Here is a 27,115-nt window from a genome sequence, read left to right on the forward strand (position 1 = left end):
ACCCCTGATTGTGGGTGATTCTCCTGGCAACTAGACCCCATCCTTAGATGCTTCCAATAGCCATCTAACAAAAGACATCTTTATAGCCCTTAATGCTTAGGCAGGGGTCCTCAAACTACGGCCTGCAGGCCACATGCGGCCCGCCAAGGACATTTATCCAGCCCGCCGGGTGCCGCTGCCTGTCCTGCTTAGCAGCCGACTTGTCCCAGGCCCGCAGTGTGCATAGGAATTTGTTCATAGTTTTTTTTTTAAACTATAGTCCGGCCCTCCAACGGTCTGAGGGACAGTGAACTGGCCCCCTGTTTAAAAAGTTTGAGGACCCGTGGTTAGGGTATTCCAGGGATTTTAGGAGCTGTGAGCCATGAATTGGGAAGGAAAACCAAACATATATGAGAAATTTATTTTGGTCATCTAATGACCAAATATATATTTCTTATAAATCACTGTGAGGGAAGAACATTTTTTTCCACTGCCTTTCTAGGTTCTTCCCGCCTGTCTTATTATTAAATGAACTCTAGGCAGATTAACAAGAGAAAATAATTACATTCAGTTACATACTAGGTGTACCAGTTAATGATGCGGATTTTTTTCGATAGGTGGAGTTACACATATGTTGATATATATGCGATTTGATATGTATGCTATTTTGTTGTATTGACAACAAGCTTCAAAACTTCATATGTCAAATTTGCTGAAGGTGTTAACATTATAGATACTTTTATGCTTAAAAATGTCAAATTTCGTGCCAAAAAAAAAGAGCATTTGCGGGAAGTTTTAATTCATTACTTTATTTTGAAGAAAAAGTTATCGTATACTTCGGGAAGCTTATGGTGAACATGCTCCGTCTCAAGATACTTGTGAACGCTGGTTTAAACGCTTTAAAAGTGATGATTTCGATGTGAAAGACAACATCCAGGTCAACCAAAAAAGTTTGAAGACCAATAATCACAAGCATTATTGGATGAAGATGCGTGTCAAACTCAAAAACAACTTGCAGAAAGATTAAACGTTGCTCAGCAAACAATTTCCAATCATTTACAAGCAATGGGAAAGATTTTAAAGGCAGGAAAATGGGTGCCACATAACTGAACGAAAGACAAATGGAAAACCGAAAAGTCATCAGTAAAATGTTGCTTCAACGGCACGAAAGCAAGTCTTTTTTGCATGGAATTGTGACTGGCGATGAAAAGTGGATTTATTTTGAGAATCCCAAACACACAAGATCATAGGTTGATCCAGGTCAACCATCAACATCTACTGCAAAGCCAAATCGCTTTGGAAAGAAGACAATGCTCTGCGTTTGGTGGGATCAGGAAGTTGTGGTGTATTATGAGCTTCTAAAACCAGGTGAAGCCATTAATACTGATTGCTACTGACAACAAATAATCAATTTGAACCATGCTTTGATCGTGAAATGACCAGAATGTTCCAGAAGACAGGCAAAGTAATTTTGCTTCATGATGATGCACCATCACACTCTTGAAAACCAGTTAAAGACACATTAAAAGATCTTGCCTGGGAAGTATTAGCCCACTCTCTGTATTCACCAGACCTTGCTCCTTCAGATTACCACTTGTTCTGATGGATGGCACATGACTTTTTGAGCAGCACTTCAAAACGTAGAAAGAAGTGGAAAATTGGGTCTCTGAATGGTTTGCCTCAAAACAAGAAAAGTTCTATTGGGACAGTATCCACAAATTACCTAAAGATGGGGGAAATGTGTAGCTAGCGATGAACATTACTTTGAATAAAGCACTTTTGATGTTTCTCTTGAAATTATCATGTTTTCTTTGATTACAAAATCCGCATTATTAACTGGTACACCTCGTATGCACATATGGAAGTCCCACATACATGAGAATCAGAGACGACATGTACATGAGAGGTTCAGAGACAGAAAGTTAAATGAGGAATTTATACCATCCTGAGCTAAGGATGAGGTAAGGTGTCTGAGGCTCCAGAGAGGAGGTGGGTTGTTCTTAGGTCAAGGAGAAGAGATGTTTAATAAGTAAGTGTTTGCCTTATAAGTAAGTCATAAAAAGTTATTTCTGGTGATAACTCTTATTATGGGCAAGGCCCCAAATTTCACTTCTTTAAGGGAGAAGTAAAAGTTTCTCTGGAGCCCATAGTGTCTCAATTACCTTCAGCTCAAAATAATCACTTGTCAACATACCAATATTGGGGAGGCCTATTCTGAACCCCTTGATCATAGTATCGAAATCATGTTGCCAGTGAAAGGTGGGTCTTTGTGGTGTTACCAGAAAGCATTTTCCAGGACCCACAATGGGAAATGAGGTCTGGAAAATCAGGGCCAGAAATAGGGCCACTGTCCAGTGATCCTGTGCCATATTAAAGCTTCATCCAGTCCAGCATGCAGCTAGCTTAGCTTGTGTGTCTGGCTGCAATCCATTGCTGTGCTACAGTATCCAGGCCCCGCCTGGAGCCTGTGTTTGAGTCCATGGGTCGTTGGCCAGACAGCTGCTAAGGCAACATGGCCATGTAGAGAGAACTCATGAGTGAACAGGACAAGGGAGAAAGGGAGAGAGAGAGAGAGAGAGAGAGAGAGAGAGAGAGAGAGAGAGAGAGAGAGAGAGAGAGAGAGAGAGAGAGAGAACTTCTTTATTCTTCTTCCTCAAGGTTAGGAAGAACCAGGAGCTTTTTCTGAGTTTATTTGGGCCCACTCTCTTTGTTTCTTGATGAATATGACTAAAATTCATCAATTTTGTTTATCCTTTCAAAGAACCAGCTCTTGGTTTAATTGATTTTTTGTATTTTTTTTTTCCTCTATGTTATTTATTTCTGCTCTAATGTTTTTTATTTCCTTTCTGCTACTTACTCTGGGCTTTTCTTATTGTTCTCTTTCTAGTTCTTTAAGTTGTAGAGTTAAATAGTTTATTGTTGATTTTTCTTGTGGTTTTTTTTTGGTTTTTTTGTGTTTTTTTTTTGAGGTATGCCTGTAGTGCTGTGAACTTCCCTCTCAGGACTGCTTTTGCTGTGTCCCAGAGATTTTGGATTGTTGTGTGTTAATTTTTATTTGTTTCTAGGAAGTTTTTGATTTCTTTCTTGATCTTGTTAGTAACCCTTTCATTGTTTAATAACATGCTATTTAGTCTCCATGAGTTTGAATATTTTTGGATGTTTTTATTGTAGTTGATTTCTAATTTCATTCCACTGTGATCTGAGAAGATGCTTGTTATGATTTCAATCTTGAACTTGTAGAGACTTGTTTTGTGTCCTAACAAGTGGTCTATCTTTTGAATGATCCATGTGCACTTGAGAAGAATGTATATTCTGTAACTTTGGGGTGAAATGTTTATAAATGTCAATTAAATCCATCTGATCCAGTGTGTCTTTTAGAGTCACTGTTTCCTTGTTAAGTTTTTGTCTGGAAGATCTATCCAGTGAAGTCAGCTGGGAGTTCAAGTCCCTACTATGACTGTATTGTTGTCGATCTCTCCCTTAAAGTCCTCCAGAAGTTTTTTCATATATTTAGGTGCTGATGTATTGGGTGCATATAGGTTTACTAGGGTTATATCCTCTTGTTGGATCGATCCCTTTGGTATTATGTAATGACCTTTGTTGTCTCTTGTGATAGCCTTCATTTTGAAGTCTGTTTTGTCAGATATGAGTATTGCTACTTCATTTTTTTCTTTTCCATTTGCATGGAAAATTTTTTCCATCTCTTCACTCTCATCCTGTGTGTGTCTTTTGTTCTGTGGTGGGTCTCTTATAGACAGCATATAGTTGATACATGTTTTTGTATCCATTCAGCTACCCTATGCCTTTTGATGGGAGTATTTAATTCATTTACATTTAAGGTTATTATTGATAGGTACTTATTGCCATTTTAATTCTGTATGCCTAGGTTTCTCTCTCTCTTCTCAATTCAGCAGTCCCTTTAGCATTTCTTATAATGCAGGCTTGGTGGTGATGTACTCCTTTAGCCATTTTTTTTTTTTGCCCAGGAAGCTCTTTATTTCACTGTCTCTTGAATGGTAGTCTTGCTGGATATAGTAATCTTGGTCTCAGATCTTTGCTTTCCATTACCTTGAGTACTTCATGCCATTCCCTTCTGGCCTGTAGAGTTTCTGATGAGAAATCAGGTGTCAGCCTTATGGGAGCTCCTTTGTAGGTAATAGTTTGTTTTTCTCTTGCAGCCTTTAAGATTATCTCTTTGTCTTTAATTTTGGCATTTTAATTATGATGTGTCTGGGCATGGGCCTGTTTGGGTTCTTCTTGCTTGCAGTTCTCTGTGCCTCTTGGACTTGTGTGACTTTCCTTTACCAGGTTAGGGATGTTTTCTGCCATTTTTTCTTCAGACACATTCTCTATTCCTTTCTCTCTTTCTGCCTCTTGTGGCACACCTGGTATTCTAATATTGTTATGTTTCATGTTGTCCCACAGCTTCCTTAAGCTGTCCTCCTGTTTTTTAATTGTTTTTTTCTTTTTGGTTCTCTGATTGAGTGACTTTTTCCAACCCTGTCTTCTAATTCACTGATTTGATCCTCAGCTTCCCCTAATCTGCTGTGTATTCCTTCCAATGTGTTCTTTATTTGTGCTATGTCATTCTTTACTTCTGTTTTCATAGTTCCTATGGCTTTTCTCATGTTGTTGAGCATCTTTACCATCTTATATCCATTTAATTTATCTTTCTTCTGGAGAATTCTCTCATTCTTTCATTTGGGGGTTGTTTCTTTGTCTTCTCATTTTGGTTGTGAGTTTCTATGTGGTCTCCACTTTGGTCTTTGTTTATCAGGCTCCTCTCCAGCAAGACTTCTGTTGGTTATTCAGGAAGTTTTTCTGTATTTTGGTTGTAATTCCGGTTTGGTCCTGGGAGCATGTCCGTGCAGCATCCACTTACTTCACTGCCATTTTTAATCTCTCTCCCCAGGAGCTTTTTCAAAATAACCAATCAACTTCCCAAGTTTCCAAGTTTTCACAGGATCCTGATAGGTCCACCCTGACCAATGAATCCTTCCCCAGGTTAGATGTACAGACCTCTATGGCCAATCACCTCCCCCTGGGCCATTTGACTTCCGTTGGGTGTGTGCTTACCTCTCCCTGCTCCCCCTCACAATCAGATACCGGAGCAGGCAAAGGAGGGGTTTAATCACCTTGGAGGGACAATGTGTGATCCCTGGAGTGTGTGAAGCTGGAGCTTCCAGGTGAAGCAAACAGGCTCATGCTCCCCAGCCTTTTAGGTTCAACAATGTCCAATTCCCTTTGCTTCCTTATTAATAACTATTATTAATAACTATTTAACTACAGTTACAATTTGTCTTCATTGGTGTGGGTCTATTTCTGGGTACTGTTTTCCATTTCAGTTTTCAATGTGAACATTGATATAATATTGTCTTAATTGCTCTAAATAAGTTTCAGTATCTGGTAGTAAAGCTCCCTAGTCTTGTTTTTTTTCTTAAGTCTCTGCATATTTGTATAAATTTTGGGTGCAGACTGTTAACTTCATTTTTTTAAAAAAATCCTTATTGGTATTTTTTATTGAAGTTGACTTTGAAGAAGGAACTTATATCTTTACAAAATTAATTCTTCTAATCCAAAAATACAATATATCTCTCAATTTATATTGGTTAATGTCTTTAACTGATTAAAAAAGATTTCTCCATAAAGATATTACCCATTTTATTAAATTTATGCCAAGTGTCTTTTCTGTGTTAAATGGTCTTTTAAAATTAAGTTTTCTGAGTATGTGCTGGTTATAGTGATTTTGTTATATTGATTATATATCCAGCTACTTTTCTAAACTTTCATTGTTTTGTTTTAAACATATTTTTATTTATTTCAGAAAGGAAGGGGGGGGAGAGAGAGAGAGAGAGAGAGAGAGAGAGAGAAGAAAGAAAGAAATATCAATGATGAGAGAGAATTATCAATGGGTTGCCTCCTGCATGCCTCACAGAGGGAATTGAGCCAGCATCCCAGGCATGTACCCTGACCAAGAATCGAACCCGGGACCCTTCGGTCCACAGGCCGACACTCTATCCACTGAGCCACACCAGCCAGGGCAACTTTAATTGTTTTTAATAATTTATAGATTATGTCAGTTTAGGTTCTTCCTTTTTGGTTTTTACATCTTTTGTTGCAGATGCTTACCTGGCTGGATAGACAGTGATAGCAGGCATTGCTGTCTTATTCTTAATTATAAAGGGGATATTTTTAATATGTTTCTGTTATGAATAACTTTTATAGGTATTTTTTTAAAAATCAGTATAAGGATTCTACTTATTTTTCTTTTTCTCATGAGCAGACATTGCATTTTATTAAATATTTTGTCTGAAATTTTTTGAAATAGTTATGATTTTTCCTTTAATCTACCAATGTGATGAATTACACTTGCAGATTTCTCAAGTGAAATCACTCTTGCATTCCAACAGTTAATCTAACTTGTTCATAGTGTGCTAATTTATTTTGTTTGGGATGTTTGTATCATTGTTATTATGTAAGTCTGATTTATAATTTTCCTTGTCTAGTTTCAGTATCAAGTTATACTTGTTTCTTAGAATGAGTTGTAGTTTGTTGCTTCTTTTTGCATTCTTTTTGGGCGTTTGTATAATGTTTGGAAAGAAACATTTCTTGGAAATTTGTAAAACATCTTGTTCTTCTGTTTCCTTTGTGGAAAGATGTTTAATTACTAGTTTAATTTCTTTAATGTTTATAGGACTGTTTAGACTTCCTATTTATTCTTATGTCAGTTTTTGCTTGCTTTATTTTTCTAGCTACTTGGACATTTTGTCTGAGTTTTCAAATAAAGTTTATAACTTTTATTTATCTTTTTAATTTCTGCACAACATTGGTTATATTCCACTTTTTATTTCCTATTGTTTATCTACTTCTTTTCTCATTTTTTTCCCTTGATAAATCTTATAGAGGTTTGCCACTCTGTTAGTCTTTTCAAATAATTAACTTTGACTTTGTTGATTCTATTATATGACTTTTTTGGGTATTTTACTAGTCTCTTCCCTTTTTAAATTTTCTTCTCATTTCTTTAAGTTTATTCTGCTTATACTTATTCTAAGTATTTGCAGTCTCCTTTTCCAATATAAGCATTTTAGGCTTCTGTATTCTTAAGTATCACTTAAAAGTTTGATATTCAAGTATTTTCATTGTTTTTCAATTCTAAGTATTTTAAATTTCTAAACAGTTATTTTTGACCTATGTGCAATTTAAAATGTTTTAAAGTTTTGGGGATGTGCCCACAACCAAGGTACATGCCCTTGACCAGAATCGAACCTGGGACCTTTCAGTCCGCAGGCTGACGCTCTATCCACTGAGCCAAACTGGTTAGGGCTAAAGATTATTATTTTTTTTGAAACTTTTAATAATACAAGTTCAATTTTTTTTAAAAGAGTATATCATTTTAAAAATATTGTTTGGTTTTAGAAAGGAAAAGAGCAAAGAGAGTGACATTAATTTGTTATTCCACTTACTTATGCATTCATTGGTTGATTCCTGTATGTGCCCTGACCAATTATTTATTTTATATTGGGTATATTGTGGTCATTTATGCATTTAGTCCACTTTATATAAGTTGTCAAATTTACATATACATAGTTGTTTAAAGTCATCCATTGAAATCTACAAGATTTTGTAGTGGTATTTCCTGTTTCATTTCTATTATTAGTAATTTTTGGGTTTTTTCTTTCTTTTCAGTTGTACTAGAGGTGTTTTTTTTTCTTTCCATTTTTTCAAAGAACATGTTCTTTCTTTTTTTTTAAATAAAGATTGTTCAGATTATTACAGATGTTCCTCTTTTTCCCCCCCATAGCTCCCCTCCACCTGATTTCACCCCCCCCCCACTCCCTCACCATGCCCTTACCCCCGCCACTGTCCTTATCCATAGGTGTAAGATTTTTGACCAATCTCTTCCCGCACCGCTCATGCTCCCTTCCCCCGAGAATTGTCAGTCTGCTCCCTTTCTATGCCCTTGATTCTATTATATTCACCAGTTTATTCTGTTCATCAGATTTTTTATTGACTTGATTTTTAGATTCACTTGTTGATAGATATGTATTTGTTGTCACTTTGTTGTTCATAATTTTTATCTTTACCTTTTTCTTCTTCTTCCTCTTCTTAAAGAACACCCTCAGCATTTCATATAATCCTGGTTTGGTGGTGATGAACTCCTTTAGCTTTTTCTTGTCTGTGAAGCTCTTTATCTGACCTTCAATTTTGAATGATAGCTTTGCTGGGTAGAGTAATCGTGGTTGTAGGTTCTTGCTGTTCATCACTTTGAATATTTCTTGCCACTCCCTTCTGGCCTGCATAGTTTCTGCCGAGAAATCAGCTGACAGTCGTATGGGTACTGCCTTGTAGGTAACCGTTTTTCTCTTGCTGCTTTCAAGATTCTCTCTTTGTCTTTTGCCCTTGGCATTTTAATTATGATGTGTCTTGGTGTGGTCCTCTTTGGATTCCTCTTGTTTGGGGTTCTCTGCGCTTCCTGGACTTGTAAGTCTATTTCCTTCACCAGGTAGGGAAAGTTTTCTGTCATTATTTCTTCTAATAGGTTTTCAATATTTTGCTCTCTCTCTTCTTCTGGCACCTCCATAATTTGGATGTTGGTACTCTTGAAGTTATCCCAGAGGCTCCTTACACTATCTTCATATTTTTGGATTATTTTTTCTTGTTTTTCTGGTTGGGTGTTTTTTGCTTCTTTGTATTTCAAATCTTTGGTTTGATTCTTGGGGTCTTCTAGTCTACTGTTGAATTTCTATATATTATTCTTTATTTCAGACAGTGTATGCTTAATTTCTGAGTGGTCCTTTTCCATTTTTTTTTTTTTTTTGACATTCTCATTAAGATCCATGAAGGTCTCACTAAGTTCCTCAGAGGTCTCATTAAGTTTCTCGGAGGTTTCTAGAAGATTCTTGAGTAACCTTATAACTGTGGTTTTGAACTCTATATCCTGTAGTTTGCTTTCCTCCATTTCTTTCATTCATGACATGTTTCTTTGTCTCTGCAATATGGCTGCTTCCCTGTGTTGATGGAGTGCCTTTGTGTGGTAGGTGATCTATAGGGCCCAGTCGCTCAGCCTCCCCAATCACCTGAGGTGGACACTCTTGGTGCACCACTTTGCGGGCTGGGTGCACAGTCTTGTTGTAGTTAAGCCTTGATTGCTGTTGGTACAGTGGGAGGAATTGACCGCCAGGCCAGTTGGCTGTGAGGACCCGCTGTGTCTATAATGGAAGAACTGCTGTGCTGGAGACACCCTTATGGGGTAGGACTTGCTTCAGTGGGGCTTTGGTGCTCACTGAGTCTGCCTCTTGAGTGTGTCACTTATGGATGTGAGGAGTTGAAATCTGGTATCATCACACACTGACCACTAGGTACACTGGCTCCTGGATCTCCAAGGAGGTGCAAGTCAGCTACTGCCTGAGGCCACCCAGCAGGCACTATAGTGAGATCTGCAGATTTCTCCTCTTTGTTTGGCGTTTGAAAGTTTTGGAGCTGTCTGACCCAGCTGCAGTTTGTTAGGTTAAGCTGTGAAAGGACAGGCCATTCATATGCAAAAGCCACTGCCCACAGCTTGGGTCAGTTTGTAAATTGGGTGGGGCGGGGTCTCAGGGAATCACCAGGGTGTAGCAAACAGCGATGGCTGCCGGTCAGCCATCTCTGTGTCTCCGTGTCTCTGTGTCCCTGTGTCCCACGACCCAGCGCAGTAAACAATGATTCCTGTGAGCATCTCTGCAAGAAATCCACCCTCACTTTCTGATCTGATGCCAGACAGTCCTGTTTCTCTCTGTAGGAGTCTGGGTCCCCAGAGTCTCACTGGAAACTGGAGTTCAGAGCAGTCAGGAGCTTGTAACTCCCTCCGGATTGAAAAAAACAGTGCACCCAGTGGCCAGCCCGATTGGTGCGCCTCTGTACCTCTGCTTTTCCATGCCTCTGCACGTCCTACCTGGTCTCAATGCGCTTTTTTCTTTCCTTCTAGTTGTAGAACTTCTACTCGGCCAGCTTTCTCATGTGGTTCTGGGTGATAGTCATTTTGTCTTTTAGTTGTAGTTTTGGTGTGGTTGTGAGAGGCAGCACGTACAGGTGTATACCTTATGCCGCCATCTTGGTTTCCTCCCATGTTCTTTCTTTCATAGATTTTCTCTATTATTATTTTTGTTTTAAATTTATTAATTTCCCATTTATGATTTTCTTCTTTCTGCTTGCTTTGGACTTATTTTTGGTAATATTTTTTTCAGTTGTTATAGTAAGAGATTACTTTTTTTATAACTTTTTTTCTAATGTATGGGGTTAGTCTATAAATTTTCCTCTTAGCACTGCTTTGGCTATGTCCAATATTTTTTAAATATTGTATTTTATTTTTATTCATGCTAGTAATTTTATTTCTCTTGTGATTTTCTGTTTGTTCCATGGATTATTTAGAAGTTTTTGTTTTTGTTTCTACTTATCTATTATTTATAGGAGAATATACTGCATATGATTTCAGTTCTTTCAAATTAGTTGAGATTTGCTTTATGAACATAGGTATTTTCTATCTTGGTATGTGAACTGGGAGATAATGCATATTCTGCTAATGTTGGATAGATTATTCTATAAATGTCAATTAAATTTTGTTGTTTTCTCACCATTTTTGCTGACATTGTAAAAAAAAACAAAAAACTAGCTGGTCTATCAGTAGTTGACAGAAGGGATGTTGAAGTCTCTCTAATTGTGGATTTCTCTATTTTTCCTTTCCATTCTATCAGTTTTTGCTTCACGTTTTGCAGCTTTGTTGTTTAGTGCATAGACATTTAAGGTATATCTTCTTGGTGAATTGTTTCTTTTATCATTATATTATGGTTTTCTCTGGTCATTTTCTTTTTTTTTTATGTCTATTTTATCTGATATTAGTACTGCCACTTCTGTCTCCTTTTGATTAATGTTTGCAGGATGCTTTTCCTATCCTTTTACTTTCAACCTATCTATATCATATTTGAGGTAAGATTCTCATAGACAGCATATTTATAATTCACTCTGAAAATCTCTATTTTTAATCGCCATATGTAGACCATTTACATCTAATATTATTATGGATTTATTAAGGCTTGTGTCTGCCATTTTACCTTTTGTTTTATATTTGTTCTTTTTGTTTTTTATTGCTTTATGGTGTGTGTTTTTTTCTTTCCTTTCTATGGTTAGTTTCCCTTTTGATTTATCTATAATGTTTTTTAGTGTATCTCTGTGTAGCTTTTTTAATAGAGGCTCTAGGTATTACATTACATTTACATAACTTATCACAGTCTATTGGTATCATTATTTTACCAATTTGAGTGAAATCTATCAAAATCCTTCCCCAATTATGATATAATTATATTTAAATTGTCCACTACATACAGTTAGAACCACATCACAGTGTTACAAGCTTTGCTTCAACCATCATGTAATTTAGAAAACTCAAGAGGAGAAAGAAAGACTTGTATTTACAACTTTTGCTCAGCATGCTCTTTTTTCCTTTCTGATATTTCAAGGTTCTTTACCAATTTTTTAGAGACCTTTCTTTAGACAACTGATAACAGTTTTATTTCACTTTTCTTTAACTCGGAATATCTTGATTTCTTCTTCATCTCTGAAGTATATTTTCACTGGGGATAGGATTCTAGATTGAGATTTTTTCTTTCAGCACTTGAAAAATAGTGTGCCACTTTTTTCTCTTCTACATGGTTTCTCAAAAGAAATCTAATTCTAAGTGTTCCCCCCCATTTGTGAGGTGTAATTTCTCTCTCACTAGTGTCAAAATTGCCTTTGTCTTAGTTTATAGAAGTTTAACTATGAGTTTCGGTGAGAATGTCTTTGTGTTTATCCTGTTTGGGGGTTGTTCAGCATCTTCAGTAGGTAGGTTTATGTGTTTTACCAAATTTGCAAAATTTTCAGCCATTATTCCTCTGAATATTTTTTCAGAACTGTCTTTTTTATTCTCTTTTTCTGATGACATAAATATTTAATCTTCTGTTATAGTCCTACAGGTCCATGAGACTTTATTTTTATTTAGTTCTTGATTTGGTCTGTTTTTGCTCTGTTGTCCAGATCAGGAAATTTTTTATTGTGCTTCCTTTCAGTTCATTGATTCTTTCCTTTGCCCCTTTCCTTTTTTATTGTGCTTCCTTTCAGTTCATTGATTCTTTCTATTCTGCAGTTGAATGCATCCACTGGGTTTTTAAATTTTACATCATTGCAGTTTTCAGATCTAAAATTTTCATTTCATTCTTCTTTATACCTTCTTTTATGAGACTTTTTTAAAAATAAATCTTTATTGTTCAGATTATTACAGGTGATCCTATTTCCCGCCCCCCCCCCCCCATAGCTCCCCTCCACCTGATTCCCCACCCCACCCCATGCCCTTACCCCCCACCACTGTCTTCATCCACAGGTGTAAGATTTTTGTCAAATCTCTTCCCGCACCCCTCACACTCCCTTCCCCCTGAGAATTGTCAGTCTGCTCCCTTTCTATGTCCCTAATTCTATTATATTCACCAGTCCATTCTGTTCTTCAGATTTTTTATTCACTTGATTTTTAGATTCACTTGTTGGTAGGTATGTATTTGATGTCATTTTGTTGTTCATAATTTTTATCTTTACCTTTTTCTTCTTCTTCCTCTTCTTAAAGAATACCCTTCAGCATTTCATGTAATCCTGGTTTGGTGGTGATGAACTCCTTTAGCTTTTTCTTGTCTGTGAAGCTCTTTATCTGACCTTCAACTCTGAATGATAGCTTTGCTGGGTAGAGTAATCGTGGTTGTAGGTTCTTGCTGTTCATCACTTTGAATATTTCTTGCCACTCCCTTCTGGCCTGCATAGTTTCTGCCGAGAAATCAGCTGACAGTCGTATGGGTGCTCCCTTGTAGGTAACTAACCGTTTTTCTCTTGCTGCTTTCAAGATTCTCTCTTTGTCTTTTGCCCTTGGCATTTTAATTATGATGTGTCTTGGTGTGGTCCTCTTTGGATTCCTCTTGTATGGGGTTCTGTGCACTTCCTGAACTTGTAAGTCTATTTCTTTCACCAGGTAGGGACAGTTTTCTGTCATTATTTCTTCAAATAGGTTTTCAATATTTTGCTCTCTCTCTTCTTCTGGCACCCCAAAAATTTTGATGTTAGTATGCTTGAAGTTGTCCCAGAGGCTCCTTACACTATCTTCATATTTTTGGATTCTTTTTTCTTTTTGTTTTTCTGGTTGGGTGTTTTTTGTTTCCTCATATTTCAGATCTTTGGTTTGATTCTTGGGTTGATCTACAGTTGAATTTCTGTATATTCTTTATTTCAGACAGTGTATGATTAATTTCTGAGTGGTCCTTTTCCATTTTTTTGGCATTCTCATTAAGGTCCTTGAAGGTCTCACTAAGCTCCTCGGAGGTCTCATCAAGTTTCTCGGCGGTTTTTAGAAGATTCTTGAGTAACCTTATAAATGTGGTTCTGAACTCTATGTCGTCCAGTAGTTTGCTTTCCTCCATTTCTTTCATTCATGACATGTTTCTTTGTCTCTGCATTTTGCTGCTTCTCTGTGTTGATGGAGTGGCTTTGTGTGGTAGGTGACCTATAGAGGCCAGTAGCTCAGCCTCCCCAATCACCTGAGGTGGACGCTCTTGGTTCACCCCTTTGTGGGCTGAGTGCAAAGTCTTGGTGTAGTTAAGCCTTGATTGCTGTTAGTACACTGGGAGGAATTGACCTCCAGGCCAATTGGCTGTGAGGACCTGCTGTGTCTATAATGGAAGAACTGCTGCGCTGGAAACACGCTTATGGTGCAGGACTTGTTTCAGTGGGGCTTTGGTGCTCACTGAGTCTGCCTCTTGAATGTGTCACTTATGGATGTGAGGAGTTGAAATCTGGTGTCTCACACTGACCACTAGGTACACTGGCTTCTGGATCTCCAATGGGGTGCAGGTCAGCTACTGTCTGAGGCCACCCAACAGGCGCTACAGCGAGAACTACAGTTTTTCTCCTCTTTGCTTGGGGTTTGGAGGTTTTGGAGCTGTCTGACCCAGGCTGCAAGTTTGCTATGTTAGGCTGCAATAGGGCAGGCCATTCATATGCTAAAGCTGCTGCTTGGAGCTTGGGTGGGTTTGTAGATTTGCGGGGTGGGGTCTCAGGGCGTCACTAGGCTAGGGCGTGGCAAACAGCAATGGCTGCCAGTAAGCCAGCTATGTTTCTCCGACCGCGTCCCCATGTCTCGCGCCCCAGCGCAGTAAACAATTATTCCTGCGCATAGCCCTGCAAGCAAGCCACCCTCACTTTCCACCCGATGGCAGACAGTCCAGCTTCTCCCCTTAGGAGTTTGGGTCCCCCGCGTCTCCCCAGAAACTGGAGTTCGGAGTAATCGGGAGCTTGTCTCCCTTCGGGTTGAAAAAAGCAGCACTCACAGTCGCCTGTCGCCAGCCTGGATCGCGTGCCCCCATACCTCAGCTTTTCAGCACTTGTGCATGTCTCAATGCTCTTTTCTCTTTCTTTCTAGTTAAGGAACTTCCACTCAACCAGCTTTCCCATGGTTCTGGGTGATAGACGTTTTGTCTTTTAGTTGTAGTTTTGAAATTGTTGTGCGAGGCAGCAGTTTAGGTGTTTACCTACGCCGCCATCTTGGATCCTCCTCTCTAATCGGGTTTTTGTTATTTCAAGACTTTCTATTTTTATTTTTTTTAAGCATATTCATACTTGCTCATCGAAGCATTTATATACTGAATGCTTTAAAGTCTTTATCAAATAATTCTAACATTTCTCTCATCCCTGATGTTGACATTTATTATGATCGTTTTTCATTCAATTTGAGATTTTTCTGGCTGTTGGTATAATTTTTTATTGAAACCTAGGCATTGTATTATATTATGAGACACTGTGCCTTATTTAAACTTCCTTTTTAGCAGGCTTTACTCAAAGCCAGCAGAGGGAGGTAGAATTTTTCTTTGTTACTGCCAAGTGGGAGTAAAAATCTAGGTTCTCTACTCAGCCTTCTTGTCCCCACTCCCCCAAGAGTGGGGTGCTCCACGTTATTGCTGGGTGAGGGTAGGAATTCTGGCTCCCCAGTAGGCCTTCACTGATACCTCCCTGACTGGGAGGGGGAGCGGTGTCTCAGTATTGCTCCCCCCTTGGCTCTCATTGACACCATGGAAGAGGGTGGCCTTGTTACCGCTGGGTGGTGGTGAAAGCTCTGACTTTCCACTGGGCCTCCTATGACACCACCTCCCAGGGAGAAGAGGGGATGCTTTGCTACCACCAAGTGAGGGTCGAGTCCAGGCTACCCATGTGGTTCCCATTGTCACTGCCCAGCAGGGATCAGTGTCCCAGTTCCGTATTTATTTTCTCTGGCACTGATACCCGGCTGTGGGGAGGGAGGTGGGATGGGTGCCTGGTGAGAGTGGCTCCTCCTTGCACCCTGCTCAGCCTTTGCCTGTGTGGGTGGGCTAGGAAAACAGGCTTTTTTGTAGTGTTTGGCGGAGCGAGCAGCTATTGCCTATAAATAACTCACTAGGAAAGTTACAAAGACCAGGTTGGGTTGTTGTGTCTGCACCCTTTGGTATTTCAGGTCCCAGCCTCCTAAGCTCCAAGTTTGAAACATAAAAAGCAAAAAATCCCACCGCCCATTCCTTGGGTCCGGAGATTCCTAGCCAGTCGCCTTTCCTCCACCTGCAGTTTTCTTATGTTTGTTTTGTATATAATGTCCTTGGTTTTGTTTGTACTTAGTGACAGGAATAGGTGAAATATGATTACTCCGTATTCCCAGAGACAGAAGTCCTGTCACTCACTGATTTTTTAATACATCATTCTGCAATATTTTATACGTATGTTACAATCTTTGATGAGTTCAGTTTCTCTCTGCACTTAGTGTTGATTTGTTTTCATGTGAATTGGCATTTGGTGTGAGTGTTTGTGAGAGAGAGCGTGAGTGTGGGGAGGAGAGAAAGAGCACACCTGTGTGGAGAACTCACGCCTGAGCGGTCCCTCCGAGCATCTCCAGGCGCTGAATTGGGAATGCTGTTCTCCAAAGACTTACATCTCCCTCTGCCCTGAGGCCAGGGCTGCCCACAGATCTGTACCATTGAGCCAGGTCAGGTTCTGTCCCTGAAAATCTCAAGGTCAAGCTCCTCACTGGCTGGGGGGCCCGACACTGGTGGCTGGGTCTCCGTGTCAACATTGCCTGTGTCTCCAGGACTCTGTGCTGTGTCTGTGTTGGCAGTTGTTTTTGTTGGAGGGATCGGAGGGAGAACCTGCTTAATTCTGTTCCCTCAAAAACAGGTCTGGGAAGACAAAAAGTGTGTTTGTTTTATTCATCCAGGTTGCAGTCTGTAGCAGGAGACTCTGCAGAGTATCTTGTTTGCAAATATGTTACGTTGCTGGTCAATTTCAGTATTATCTGTATTTTCTCTTAGAAATTGTTGCTCCTAATGTCCCCACTTTTCTCATCTCTCCACGAGAGAAGATAGTGGGGAGTAAGTATGAGAGCATGCTCCTCGTTTGTTTATGTGGCTGATAGCTTTCTCATTTTTCTCTTTAGGGCAGAAAAGACTGAAGTTCTGAGTGAAGATCTCCTTCAGGTAAGGCTGCCCGGCTCAGCTGATAGACACCGAGGCTGTCCTCCCTGTTAGACCAGGCCATTCCCAATGCTGTGTCACCGTTAGCTGCTCCCACGCCCGTCTGTGGGGAGATACGCTCTATCATTTGCAACAGCCCCTGGCATTCTGATTACCAGTTGGGGTAAGATTTTTAGGAGACATTTAAAGTCATTTCCTTGTGTGCTTAGCAGAGGCCCCATCGTCTGACACCAGGCCCCTTCCAGTCCTGCGGAACGGAATGTCTTTTGGCAGTCCCCTCTCTGCAGAAGCACACGGCTGACTCTGCCCTGATGTCCAGACCTAGGACCCCTCCTGACCTTGCCCGCACCCAGTGACACCACTCCCTGCTCTGTGTGCAGGTGGAGAAGCGCCTGGAGCTGGTGAAGCAAGTTTCCCACAGCACGCACAAGAAGCTCACCGCGTGTCTCCAGGGCCAGCAAGGCGCCGAGGCCGACAAGCGCTCCGTAAGTGCCCTGGGCAGGTTCAGATTTGCTTGCTGGTGACAGGGCTCCCTCTGATGACAGGGCTCCCTTCGATGACAGGGTCCCATTTTTAGGGCTGTGTGTCCTATGGCTGTTTATACAGTCACTTCTGTGTTTGAGAATCGACCTCCGGGATAGCTCCCTGTGTGACGGCCCCTCCCTGCCCTTGAACCCCACCTGGAGCATCCTCTGCCCTCACCAGGCAAGGCTGCAAGTTTCTCCCTGTGTCCTCCTGGTCTGGGCAGCCGGGAGGCTTGAGATCTCACATTAGGGGGCTTTAACCCTGCTCTTAGCCCTGCTGCAGCTCATTCACAGGTTCCATGGCCTCAATAGTGTCTTAAGGTCTCCTGGGAAAAGTTATACTGTTTTTGGAGGTTACACGTGACCTATAAAGGCCCTGGAAAACAGTTTTTGCTATAAGGAAACAATGAAGAGAGCGTGCTAAAGGAAAGTGCTCTAATGTCTGTGGATAGCCCTCATTAGTAATAAGGCGCTGCATCATGTGATCCCATTGGATAGTCCTAGTGCAGTGGTCGGCAAACTCATTGTCAACAGAGCCAAATATCAACAGTACAACGATTGAAATTTCTTCTGAGAGCCAAATTTTTTAAACTTAAACTTCTTCTAACGCCACTTCTTCAAAATAGACTCGCCCAGGCCGTGGTATTTTGTGGAAGAGACACACTCAAGGGGCCAAAGAGCCGCATGTGGCTCGCGAGCCACAGTTTGCCGACCATGGTCCTAGTGTAAACTGTCGGTGCAGGCTTAGTTCACTTCTGAGACCCCCGCCTCCTAATATCCACCAATTAAAATATATTCTTAGATGGGATATGCAATCTAGGAGGTTCATTTTTCCTTCCTTAAATTTACAATCAACATGTTTGGTGGCTAATTTTTTTTTAATCCTCACTGGGTTATTTTTTAATTGATTTTAGGGGATGGGTTAACAGAGAGAAAAATTGACGTGAGAGAGAAACATTGATTGGCTGCCTCCCTTACACACCCTGACAAGGGATCAATCAAACCAGAAACCTGGGTATGTGCCCTGACCGGGAATCAAACCCACAATCTTTAGGTGTATAGGACAACCCTCCAACCAACTAGACCACACCGGCCAAGGCTGTTTGAGTTTTTTCTGACCTGGAGTTACTGTTGACTTTTTGTTTCCTGGTGGTCCCCCAGAGCACCCCTGCACACACTCCTGTGTCCGCCTCGTTCCTATTGATTGCCATGGAGTGCGCCTGCCTGACCCTTCATCCCTTCTCATGCTGCAGGACAGGACCCATTCTACATGCTGTCAATCATTCCATTTTCTTCCCTGCCCGGTTCTATCTTTCCTAATATTCCCAGCAGGAATCACTCACAGGTGGTAGAAATAAAAGGTCCGCAGCTTTGAAAAATGTCCATCAGGGATTTCAGCAAGGAGAACCTGGACAGTCAAAGGGAGAGTTTGCAAAATTGCTTTGGACATGAAACCCTTTAACCAAAGAAACCTCAGAGTGAGTCTCAGGAGCAGTTCTGGGTGGGAGCCGGCAGCCAGGCCTGCCCATCGCCCACCTCCATTGTTTTGTTCCAAGAAGCACTGTTTGTAAAATCATGCATCTACAGCGCATTCACGAGTTGCCTCCTGAAACTTGAAACTGGCCTTGCTGTTGATTGCTACTAGCATTATTGGTCTGGGATAAGGTAACATTACCTAGGTTTGTAGAGTTTTAATTGGATTGAGGGTCTTGCAAATTATCTCAATTAGGATAATTGACCCTACCTGAGGGTTCTAAAATACAGTGTATTAATAGAAAAGTTGAGATATAGCAAGGCCAACGAGTTGAGGGATGGTTGGCACTGAGAAGATAGTTTACGACTTACAGTTCCCCAGAGGATGGGCATCCATGCCACTCAGGGCTGCACGGAGAAGCACCAGGGTCAGGGGAAGAAGCACATGAGGCAGCTGAGCAGGCTCGGGTTGGCTAGTTTGAATGCTTTCAGAGGCTGGGGGACACAGCATTGGGGCAGATGAGTGGTGGCCCAGAGTGAGAGCCCCATAAGGGAAGTGGTGGGGACTCCCCATTGGTTGGTTTGCATTTGAAAGGCACATTCTTGGGACAGTTAGTTACTGTCCCTAGGAATTGGCTAACCCTGGGAGGGGCAGTCCTTCCAAGGTTAGCCAGACCCCAGATGCCAAAGCCTCAGAATGGAAAAAATAAAAAACATAATTAATTAATACAGGGATTAATCGTAAGTGACTGACGTCAGCACAAAGGCACTTCATGTCTCGCTTAACTTGTTGGAAGTGGCTGGTCCCAGGTTTGTTCATCAGCTCCAGACGTTAGGTCTACACAGAACCACATGGAAGGCAGGGAGTGGGAGGGTGGTGGAAAGGTTCTTATCCGGGAGAAAAATATCCTGCCCAGAACATTTTCTTTCATGTTTCCCTACCCAGCTGCAAGGGAGCCTGCGAGGTGAATATGTGTCTGAGAGAAATGGGTTTGCCATCACTGTCCATGGCTGTCCATGGGTAGGACACCCACCAGGGGCTGGTTAGCAAGAAGACAGGCCTGCAGTGTGGCCAGGCCCTGTGGGCTGCACCCTGGAGTGGGCAGTGATTAACCTATAAATGAGGCTGACCTGAAGAAGCCTGTGCAAGTAGGTGCTCAGGCATGTACACACCAGTGACTTCACTACACAGATTTCAAGTGCTTAATTCCATCAGGGATTCCTTTTCTTATCCTCCTATAATGCAAGTGATCTGGCTGAAAAGAAAGTCAAAGACTTGCAGGAAAATATTTCCGAGGCTAAATTTTTCAGTTTTTTCTCAAGTAGCACTTCAAGAGATTTAATGGGGAACAGGACTTACTAATTGCCTCAAATACTGAAATATGTGTCTAGTTCTTTGTGATTATTAGGTAAGGAGATGGGTGAAGAGAGAAAGGGAGAAAGGAGGGGAACTAATAGACATAGACAACTGTACCGTGTTACCAGAGGGTGGGGTGGGTAGTAAAAGGTAAAGGGGCCAGATATTTGGTTGAGGGGAGATGATGTGACTTTGGGTGGTGGGCACACAATGCGATATACAGATCATGTGACACAGAAATGCACACTTGAAACCTATATGATCTTATTAACCAGTGTCATCCCAATACATTTAATAAAAACAAATAAATAAAAATAAAGTGGGGAAAAGGCAAGAAAGAAGGAAACACTAAGAAAAGAAAAGAGAGAGAGAGAGAGAGAGAGCAGACACCAGGAAAAGTGTTGGTGGGGACAGATGAACAGGACTTGGTGAAGGACCAGCTGTGTGGGGTATGGAAAGGGAGGAAAGACTAAGGGATGATGTCTGGGATCTGGATTTGAGCAGGCAGGCGGATTTACTATAGACTATTCTCGACTTCTCTGTTTTTCTTTGCCAGGTACTGCTCCTGTTAGAGCTGAAAATTTTGTAGTTCACGGGGTTCTTGATTCAAGGACCATATTTTCTCCCTAGGTGATCTTATCAAGTGTCATGGACTCAACAGTCACTCAAGCCAAGGCCCCTGAAACCCTCTCTATCCCTCATCCCCCACATCCACTCACCAAGTCCTGCTGGCTCCTCCTCCAGAACACTTCCATTGGCTCCAATGTTGGCCACACTAGTCCAAGCACTTGTCATCTCTTGCCTGACATAGCGGTTCTTAAGAGCCTTTCCACTCCCCACTCTGACCCCAACCCCTTCACAATCCATTCTTTACAACCTGAGTGTCTAAAATGGGAACCAGTTGATGCCACTCTCCTGCTTAAATCCCACAAAGGGTTTCGTTGTAGAATAAAATCCAGCTCCTTACCTTGGCCCTGGGACCCTGCATCTTGGAGTTCAGCTCTTGCTCCCCTCCCCTCAGTCGTCATTCTCCAGCTGCACTGACCTGTTACTGAACATGCTCAGCTCATATCCTTGGGGCCTTTGCACTTGCTCTGCCCTCCGCATGGAATATTCTTACCCAATATATTAGGCCAGCAACGCATTGTTCCATTCTTTCTGCTACCACCTAATGCGTTTGCTTCCTCCATCCCCCAATCACAGCACCCTATTTTATTGTCTCCATAGCACTTTTTATTTTCTGGAATTATTGTGATCATTGGTTTGCTCATTGTCTGTTCCCCATCACTGATACATGAGCTCCGTGGGAGCAGGGATCTCGTCTCTCCATCACGACTATATCCTTAATGCCTGGAACAAAGCCTGCCACAGGCCAGGCAATGCTAAAAATAGATTGTGTCATGAATGGATGCCCCATGAGTATTTTGGGCATGGAACATGCCTCACACACCAGCAAGTCAGCTTGGATCCTTCCTGTTCCACACAGAGGCAGTTTAGCATGATGGCTCTGAACTTGAGCTCTGGACCTGACTAGCCCAGGGTGAAACTCAGCTCTACTGCTTCCTAATGATGCCTGGCCTTGGGGAATCAGTTGCCTCTTTATGCCTCGATTCCTTCATTTGGAAAGTGGTGATGAATCCCTACCCAGAAGGGTGTTTGAGAATTCAGTGAGGTGATGCATGTAAATGCCTAGCACAATGCATAATGTGAATACATATAAAGAAATACAGCCTGCTGCTGTCATTCTGGCTTCACTGTTAGGCCAGAATGACCCCTGAGAACCACTGAGCACCGAGCAGCAAGTCCGGGCTGCGTCTTGGGGGTGGGAACTACAGAGGAACTGGTTGGACTTAGAATTAGCAGACAGAGGTGTTCAGAGATGGGGGACGTGGAGTTGTATGTGTGTTTTGGGAATAGATATCAGAATTGACTTTTTGTCCGAGTCATCCTTTAACTGTTGCTTATGCCCAAGATAATTTTAGAAACAGCAGTCATTGCAGACAAGTCAGAGCGACTACTTCTAAACCCCAGAGCATTCTATCTTTCCTTCCTTTGATTCCAGCACTCTAGATCAGGGAAGAGTTTATTAAATAGCCTCGCTTTGACCTGAAAATCCCTGGCCAGGAAGAGGTTTGCTAAGTGGGGTCTTTTTACCTGGGCGCTAATACTCACCTGAGTATCAGGTGGCTCTCAGCCTCAATCCTTGTCGGTGGAGGACAACTTTGGTAACTTTTCTAGATCTGTGGGCAGTGAAATCCTCCGAAGACTAAAATGAATAATATTCATTTATTTTTGTTTTTCAATTATAGTTGATACTCAGTATTTTATATTAGTTTCAGGTGTGCAGCATAATGGTTAGACATATGTATAATTTACTAAGTGATTCCCCCCAGTAAGTCCAGTCCCACTGGCACCATATACAGTTATAGTCAATGTTATTGACTATATTCCCTAGGCTGGACTTCACCTCTCTGTGGCTGTTCTTAACTACCAATTTGTCCTTCTTAATCCGCCACCTCTTTTACCCATCCCCAACCTTCTGCACCTCTCTGGCATCCATCAGTTTGTTCTCTATGAGTAAGACTCAGTATCCTTATGTGAAGTGGGTAGATTTGAGCATACTCTGGAGAGAGAGAAAATAATAATACCTCAGTGTAGGTAGTCATAGGTTCAATGAGATCAGCACAGTGCCTGGCATCTACTGAGCCCTCAGTTTTTTCTTTGTCTCAAGTCATTTCTTTAGAAAATGAAATAATCTGTGGTCTGTTGTAGGTTGCAGTCTACTGACTTCTATTCTGCCTTTCATTGCAAATTGTCTCATTAATCCATCTCTTCCTTCCTCTTTCCTTTTCGTGAGTTTCTTCTAATTTTTTAATTCTTAAAGCATCTACACAAATAAAGTCTTCATTAGTTTCCACTGAGGCTGTCCCCAGTGAGCCTCTCACTCCTGCCCTTGGGATCCACACACTCCTTCTCCTTAACATCTCTGCTAGAGTGAAGTCTTCCTCATGCGAGGCCCCCAGGACACAGCACAGGCCCTGGTTTGTGAGAGTCACGCCATCAGTAGAGGACTGCAATGAATTTCGTCATCTTCGTTCAATGAGCTATGTCGTCATTTAAACAAAAAAGAACAAGGTAGCCCTGGCCATTGTGGCTCGGTTGGTTCGGTGTTGTGCCATGCACTGAAAGGTCTCTGGTTCGATTCCGTCAGGGCACATGCCCGGGCTCGATCCCCAGTAGGGGGCGTGCAGGAGGCAGTGATTGATGTTGCATTCTCACATCCATGTTTCTCTTTCTCCCTCTTCCTTCCTCTCTCTCTAGAAATCAATAAAAAAATATTTTTTAAAACCAGAACAAAGTAGCTATATATGCCATGATAGGAAATGACCTGAAATGATATTTAAAAAGGAAAGCAAGGCATAGGGTATATAGGAGGCTGACATTTGATAGCGACAAGAAAAAGTTCTTCTCCTTATTAAAATGCTAAGAATTAAAAGGCAGTTGAAGCAAGAATAACTTCTCATTTTGTGGTGCTTTGCACTCTTTGCCCCCTGAGAGGATCTGGGAATCATTAGTGAGGGTGTAAAGTGACTAGAAACGACCAGGAAAGAATGTGGCTCCTGGCTCAGCAGGAGGCCCCTCCACTCCTGCACTTCAAGCTGGTTTCCAGTGTGAATGTTGGAAGACAGGCACTGGGCTGTCCCTCCCTCCAGGACTGATCCGCCAGTGGTCCTCTGGCTGTTCTTGTTCTGTTGTTGGTCTGCTTTAATCACCAGCGGGCACAGCGTCTGCGTGACTCACTGACGGGACTGGTAGATATATTTCTCCAAAAGATGTAACCCCTGGGCTATTAGCAGTTCCCTTTCATTTGTTACAGGCGTGATCCTCCCTTACCTTGCTCCTTGTCAGATTCTGAAGGATCAGAAGAGCTGTGGCCCTGCCCTAAAGGAGGGTCATGGGACTCTGGGTGCTCGCAAAAACCAGAATGGCCTTAGTGTGTGAGCTCACAGTGCCATGCGTGTGCTGTCTGACTCAGGGAGGAGCGTCCTCACAGGTTGGTCTCTAGGATATTTTAGGAAATTGCAGGTTGAAGACCTTTCCTTAGGCCAGGTTTTCCGCCTCCGCACTCATTGTGTTGGGGGCAGGGTAATGCATTATTCTGGGACACTCCCGTGTGCTTTAGGATGCTCAGCAGCAACCCTGGCCTCTACCCACTAGATGCCAGTAATGTAACCCACATTGTAACAACCAGAACAGTCTGCAGACATTGCCAGATGCCCCAGGGGGCACGAATCACCCCCATGAACAACCGGTACCTTAAGCGCCATGTTCTCTCTGTGAGCATAACAAGTATAGCTGCTCAATTCTTTTTCTTTAAACTTCTTCAGACATTTTTCTAAGATTTGCTTTAAATAACCCTTTTTAATAGGTGAGGCGGGAATAGATGCTCTCCTAAGATATTCTTTCCTGTGCCTTTAATTAAGTCGCTGGAAACTTGTACCTAATAGCTTTGTATGACAGTCCGAAAGTGCTGCTTTAATTTGGATGTATTATTACTGAGTTGCCTGGTCTAGTTTTTTGCAAGAAGAATGTTCCATTTTCTTTGAAATGATGGTGCAGTAAGTTTATCCCTTGAGTGAAGGGCGTCTGGCTTCGGTGGAGTGAACCTGTCTAAGGCAGAGAGGGGTATATTTTAGACCCAACGAAGGCCTGATCCACACAGGTGCCAAGGCTCTCTCCAACTGAGTTACCTCAGGAACCACATGAACTTCCATGTCACTCCTGGGAGTTGACCTCCCTCCCTAGGTCTCCCCTGGAGGTGCGGCAGAGGGTGGAGGTCTCCTGGAGCTGTTCAAACCAGATTCCTAACTCTAGTGGATGGAGCCCCCCAAACCTATCTCCAAGTTGATCCCGCTCTCAAGCCATTGAGTTGTTTGTCTCAGGATTGGGTTATTTTAATCCAACCATGTTCTTCTTTTTTTTAATTTTTATTATTATTTTTTTAAAATATATTTTTATTGATTTCAGAGAGGAAGGAAGAGGGAGAGAGAGATAGAAAGATCCATGATGAGAGAGAATCATGGATTGGCTGCCTCCTGCACGCCCCCTACAGGGATCGAGCCCACAACCCGGGCATGTGCCCTTGACTGGAATCGAACCCGGGACCCTTCAGTCCACAGGCTGACTCTAACCACTGAGCAAACCGGCTAGGGCGTCTTTTTTTTTTTTTTTTTTTTTAATATGTTTGTTGATTTTAAAGAGAGAGGAAGGGAGAGGGAGAGAGATAGAAACATCAATGATGAAAGAGCATCATTGATCAGCTGCCTCCTGCATGCCCCCAACTGGGGATTGAGCCCACAATCCGGACATTGTGCCCTGACTGGGAATTGAACCGTGACCTGGTTCATAGGTGAACGCTCAACCACTCTGCCACACCAGCCATGCTGGACCATACTCTTCTTAAGCCCTCCAGTTGTCCCCAGATTCCCTTAGAGTGAAACCCAGTGCCTGCCTCCCACATGATCTCACCTCTGCCCGCCTCCCACCACTCTCCCTGTCACCTCTGCGCTCCAGCCCATTGGCCTCCTTGGGCACCTGGGGCTGGCCATGCCATTTCCCTCCTCACAGCCTCTGCACTTTCACTCCCTTTACCTGGAATGTTCTTTTCCAGATCTTCTTGAGGCTTAGCTGACTAGCTCTCTCACTCCAGACAATCTTAAATTTCTCCCCCTTCATCCAGCTCCATACCCCACGGCTGCCCACTTACCCATGCTCTCGATTTCTCTTGTCCATAGCGCTTCCAACTATTTGAAAGGATCTCCTCCATAGTTTCTTGTCTGCCTGCACTAGAATGTACGTTCGGTCTCCTCTCACTCAGAACTGATGCAGTGCCTGGGCAGGCACTCCCAATACTGACTGGACATGAGTTAGAGCAGAGGCTCTCCGAGGAATATCGCAGGAGGTGAGGTACGGGATGCAGTTCAGTCTCTTTCCACCTGAAGAGCTGTCGGTGTCGCAGTGTGGACTGGAGGACCTGGTTGCAGCTCTTACCCCGTTGTCAGTGTGTGCTGGGTGGGTTAGGCTCAGGAGGAGAGGGCCTGTCAGTAGGAAGGAGGGCGTGGGTCATGCTGCACTCCTGTAGCAATATTCTTCTCCCTCCCCGCCTCCCTCTTTCTCCCCATCCCCTCCTAACACAACATAAAATTTACCATTTCAGCTATTTTAAAGTGTACAATTCAGTGATGTTTAGTACATTCACAACTTTGTGCAACTGCCTTCACCATCTAATTCCAGAACATTATCCTCATCCCAAAAGGAAACCCCATACTCATAAGCAATCATTCCCCGTTTCCCCTCCCCGCAGCCCCCAGCAACCACTAATCTACTTTCTGTGTCTATGGATTTGTTTATTCTGGACACTTCATATAATAGAATCATACAATATGTGCTCTATGGTGTCTGGCTCCTTTCACTTCGCATGATGTTTTCAAGTTCATCCAGGTTGTAGCCTGTGTTAAGACTTCATTCCTTTTTATGGCTGAGTAATATTCCCTTGTGTGGATGTACCACATTTGTTTATCCATTCACTCATGATCTTTGAGCTGTTCCCACCTTTTGCCTGTTGTGAACAGTGCTGCTGTTCACATTCATGCACGTGTTTTTGTCTGACCACTTGTTTTCATTTATTTTCAGCGTCTGCCCAGGAGTGGAATTGCTGGGCCATATGACAGTTGTTTACCTAATTGAAATACTGCCAGACTTCTCCCCAGTGCTGCCCCGTGTGCATTTTCACCAGCAGTGCATTAGGCTCTAGTGTCTCCACATGCTCCCCGATACTCATTTTCTGATTTTCACAAATATATACTATTAATACTAGTAATACCATCCTAGTGTGAGGTGGTATCTCAAGGTGATATCTTTGATTTGAATTTCCCTAATTACTTAAGAATCTTTTCATGTGCTTATTGACTATTCTATCTTATTTGGAGTGTGCCTTTTTGTTGAAGCTTACATTCTTTGTATTGTAATTCTATATGAAAACTTTTTTCTCTTTTTTTTTTAAATATTTTTTTATTATTTCAGAGAGGAAGGGAGAGAGAGATAGAAACACTATGAGAGAGAATCATCGATAGGCCACCTCCTGCACGCCCCCTACTGGGGATCGAGCCCACAACCCAGGCATGTGCCCTGACCAGGAATCAAACCGTGACCTCCTGGTTCATAAGTCAATGCTCAACCACTGA

At 42.1% G+C, this 27,115-nt stretch overlaps 1 protein-coding gene across 6 annotated transcripts in view; it reads left to right on the top strand.

The window, feature by feature from the left end:
* Positions 1-27,115, top strand: part of ARHGAP44 (Rho GTPase activating protein 44) — a 175,804-nt gene that overhangs the window by 72,938 nt on the left and 75,751 nt on the right. For all 6 annotated transcript variants that reach the window (XM_080680636.1, XM_080680633.1, XM_080680637.1 and 3 more), the window contains exons 2-3: positions 16,481-16,520; positions 16,898-17,002. In XM_080680636.1, coding sequence (XP_080536762.1) covers positions 16,481-16,520; positions 16,898-17,002 — 145 coding nt within the window. The remainder of the gene's footprint in view (positions 1-16,480; positions 16,521-16,897; positions 17,003-27,115) is intronic.

The sequence above is a fragment of the Plecotus auritus genome, assembly GCF_963455305.1.
Source record: "Plecotus auritus genome assembly, chromosome: 7".
NCBI lineage: Eukaryota > Metazoa > Chordata > Mammalia > Chiroptera > Vespertilionidae > Plecotus > Plecotus auritus.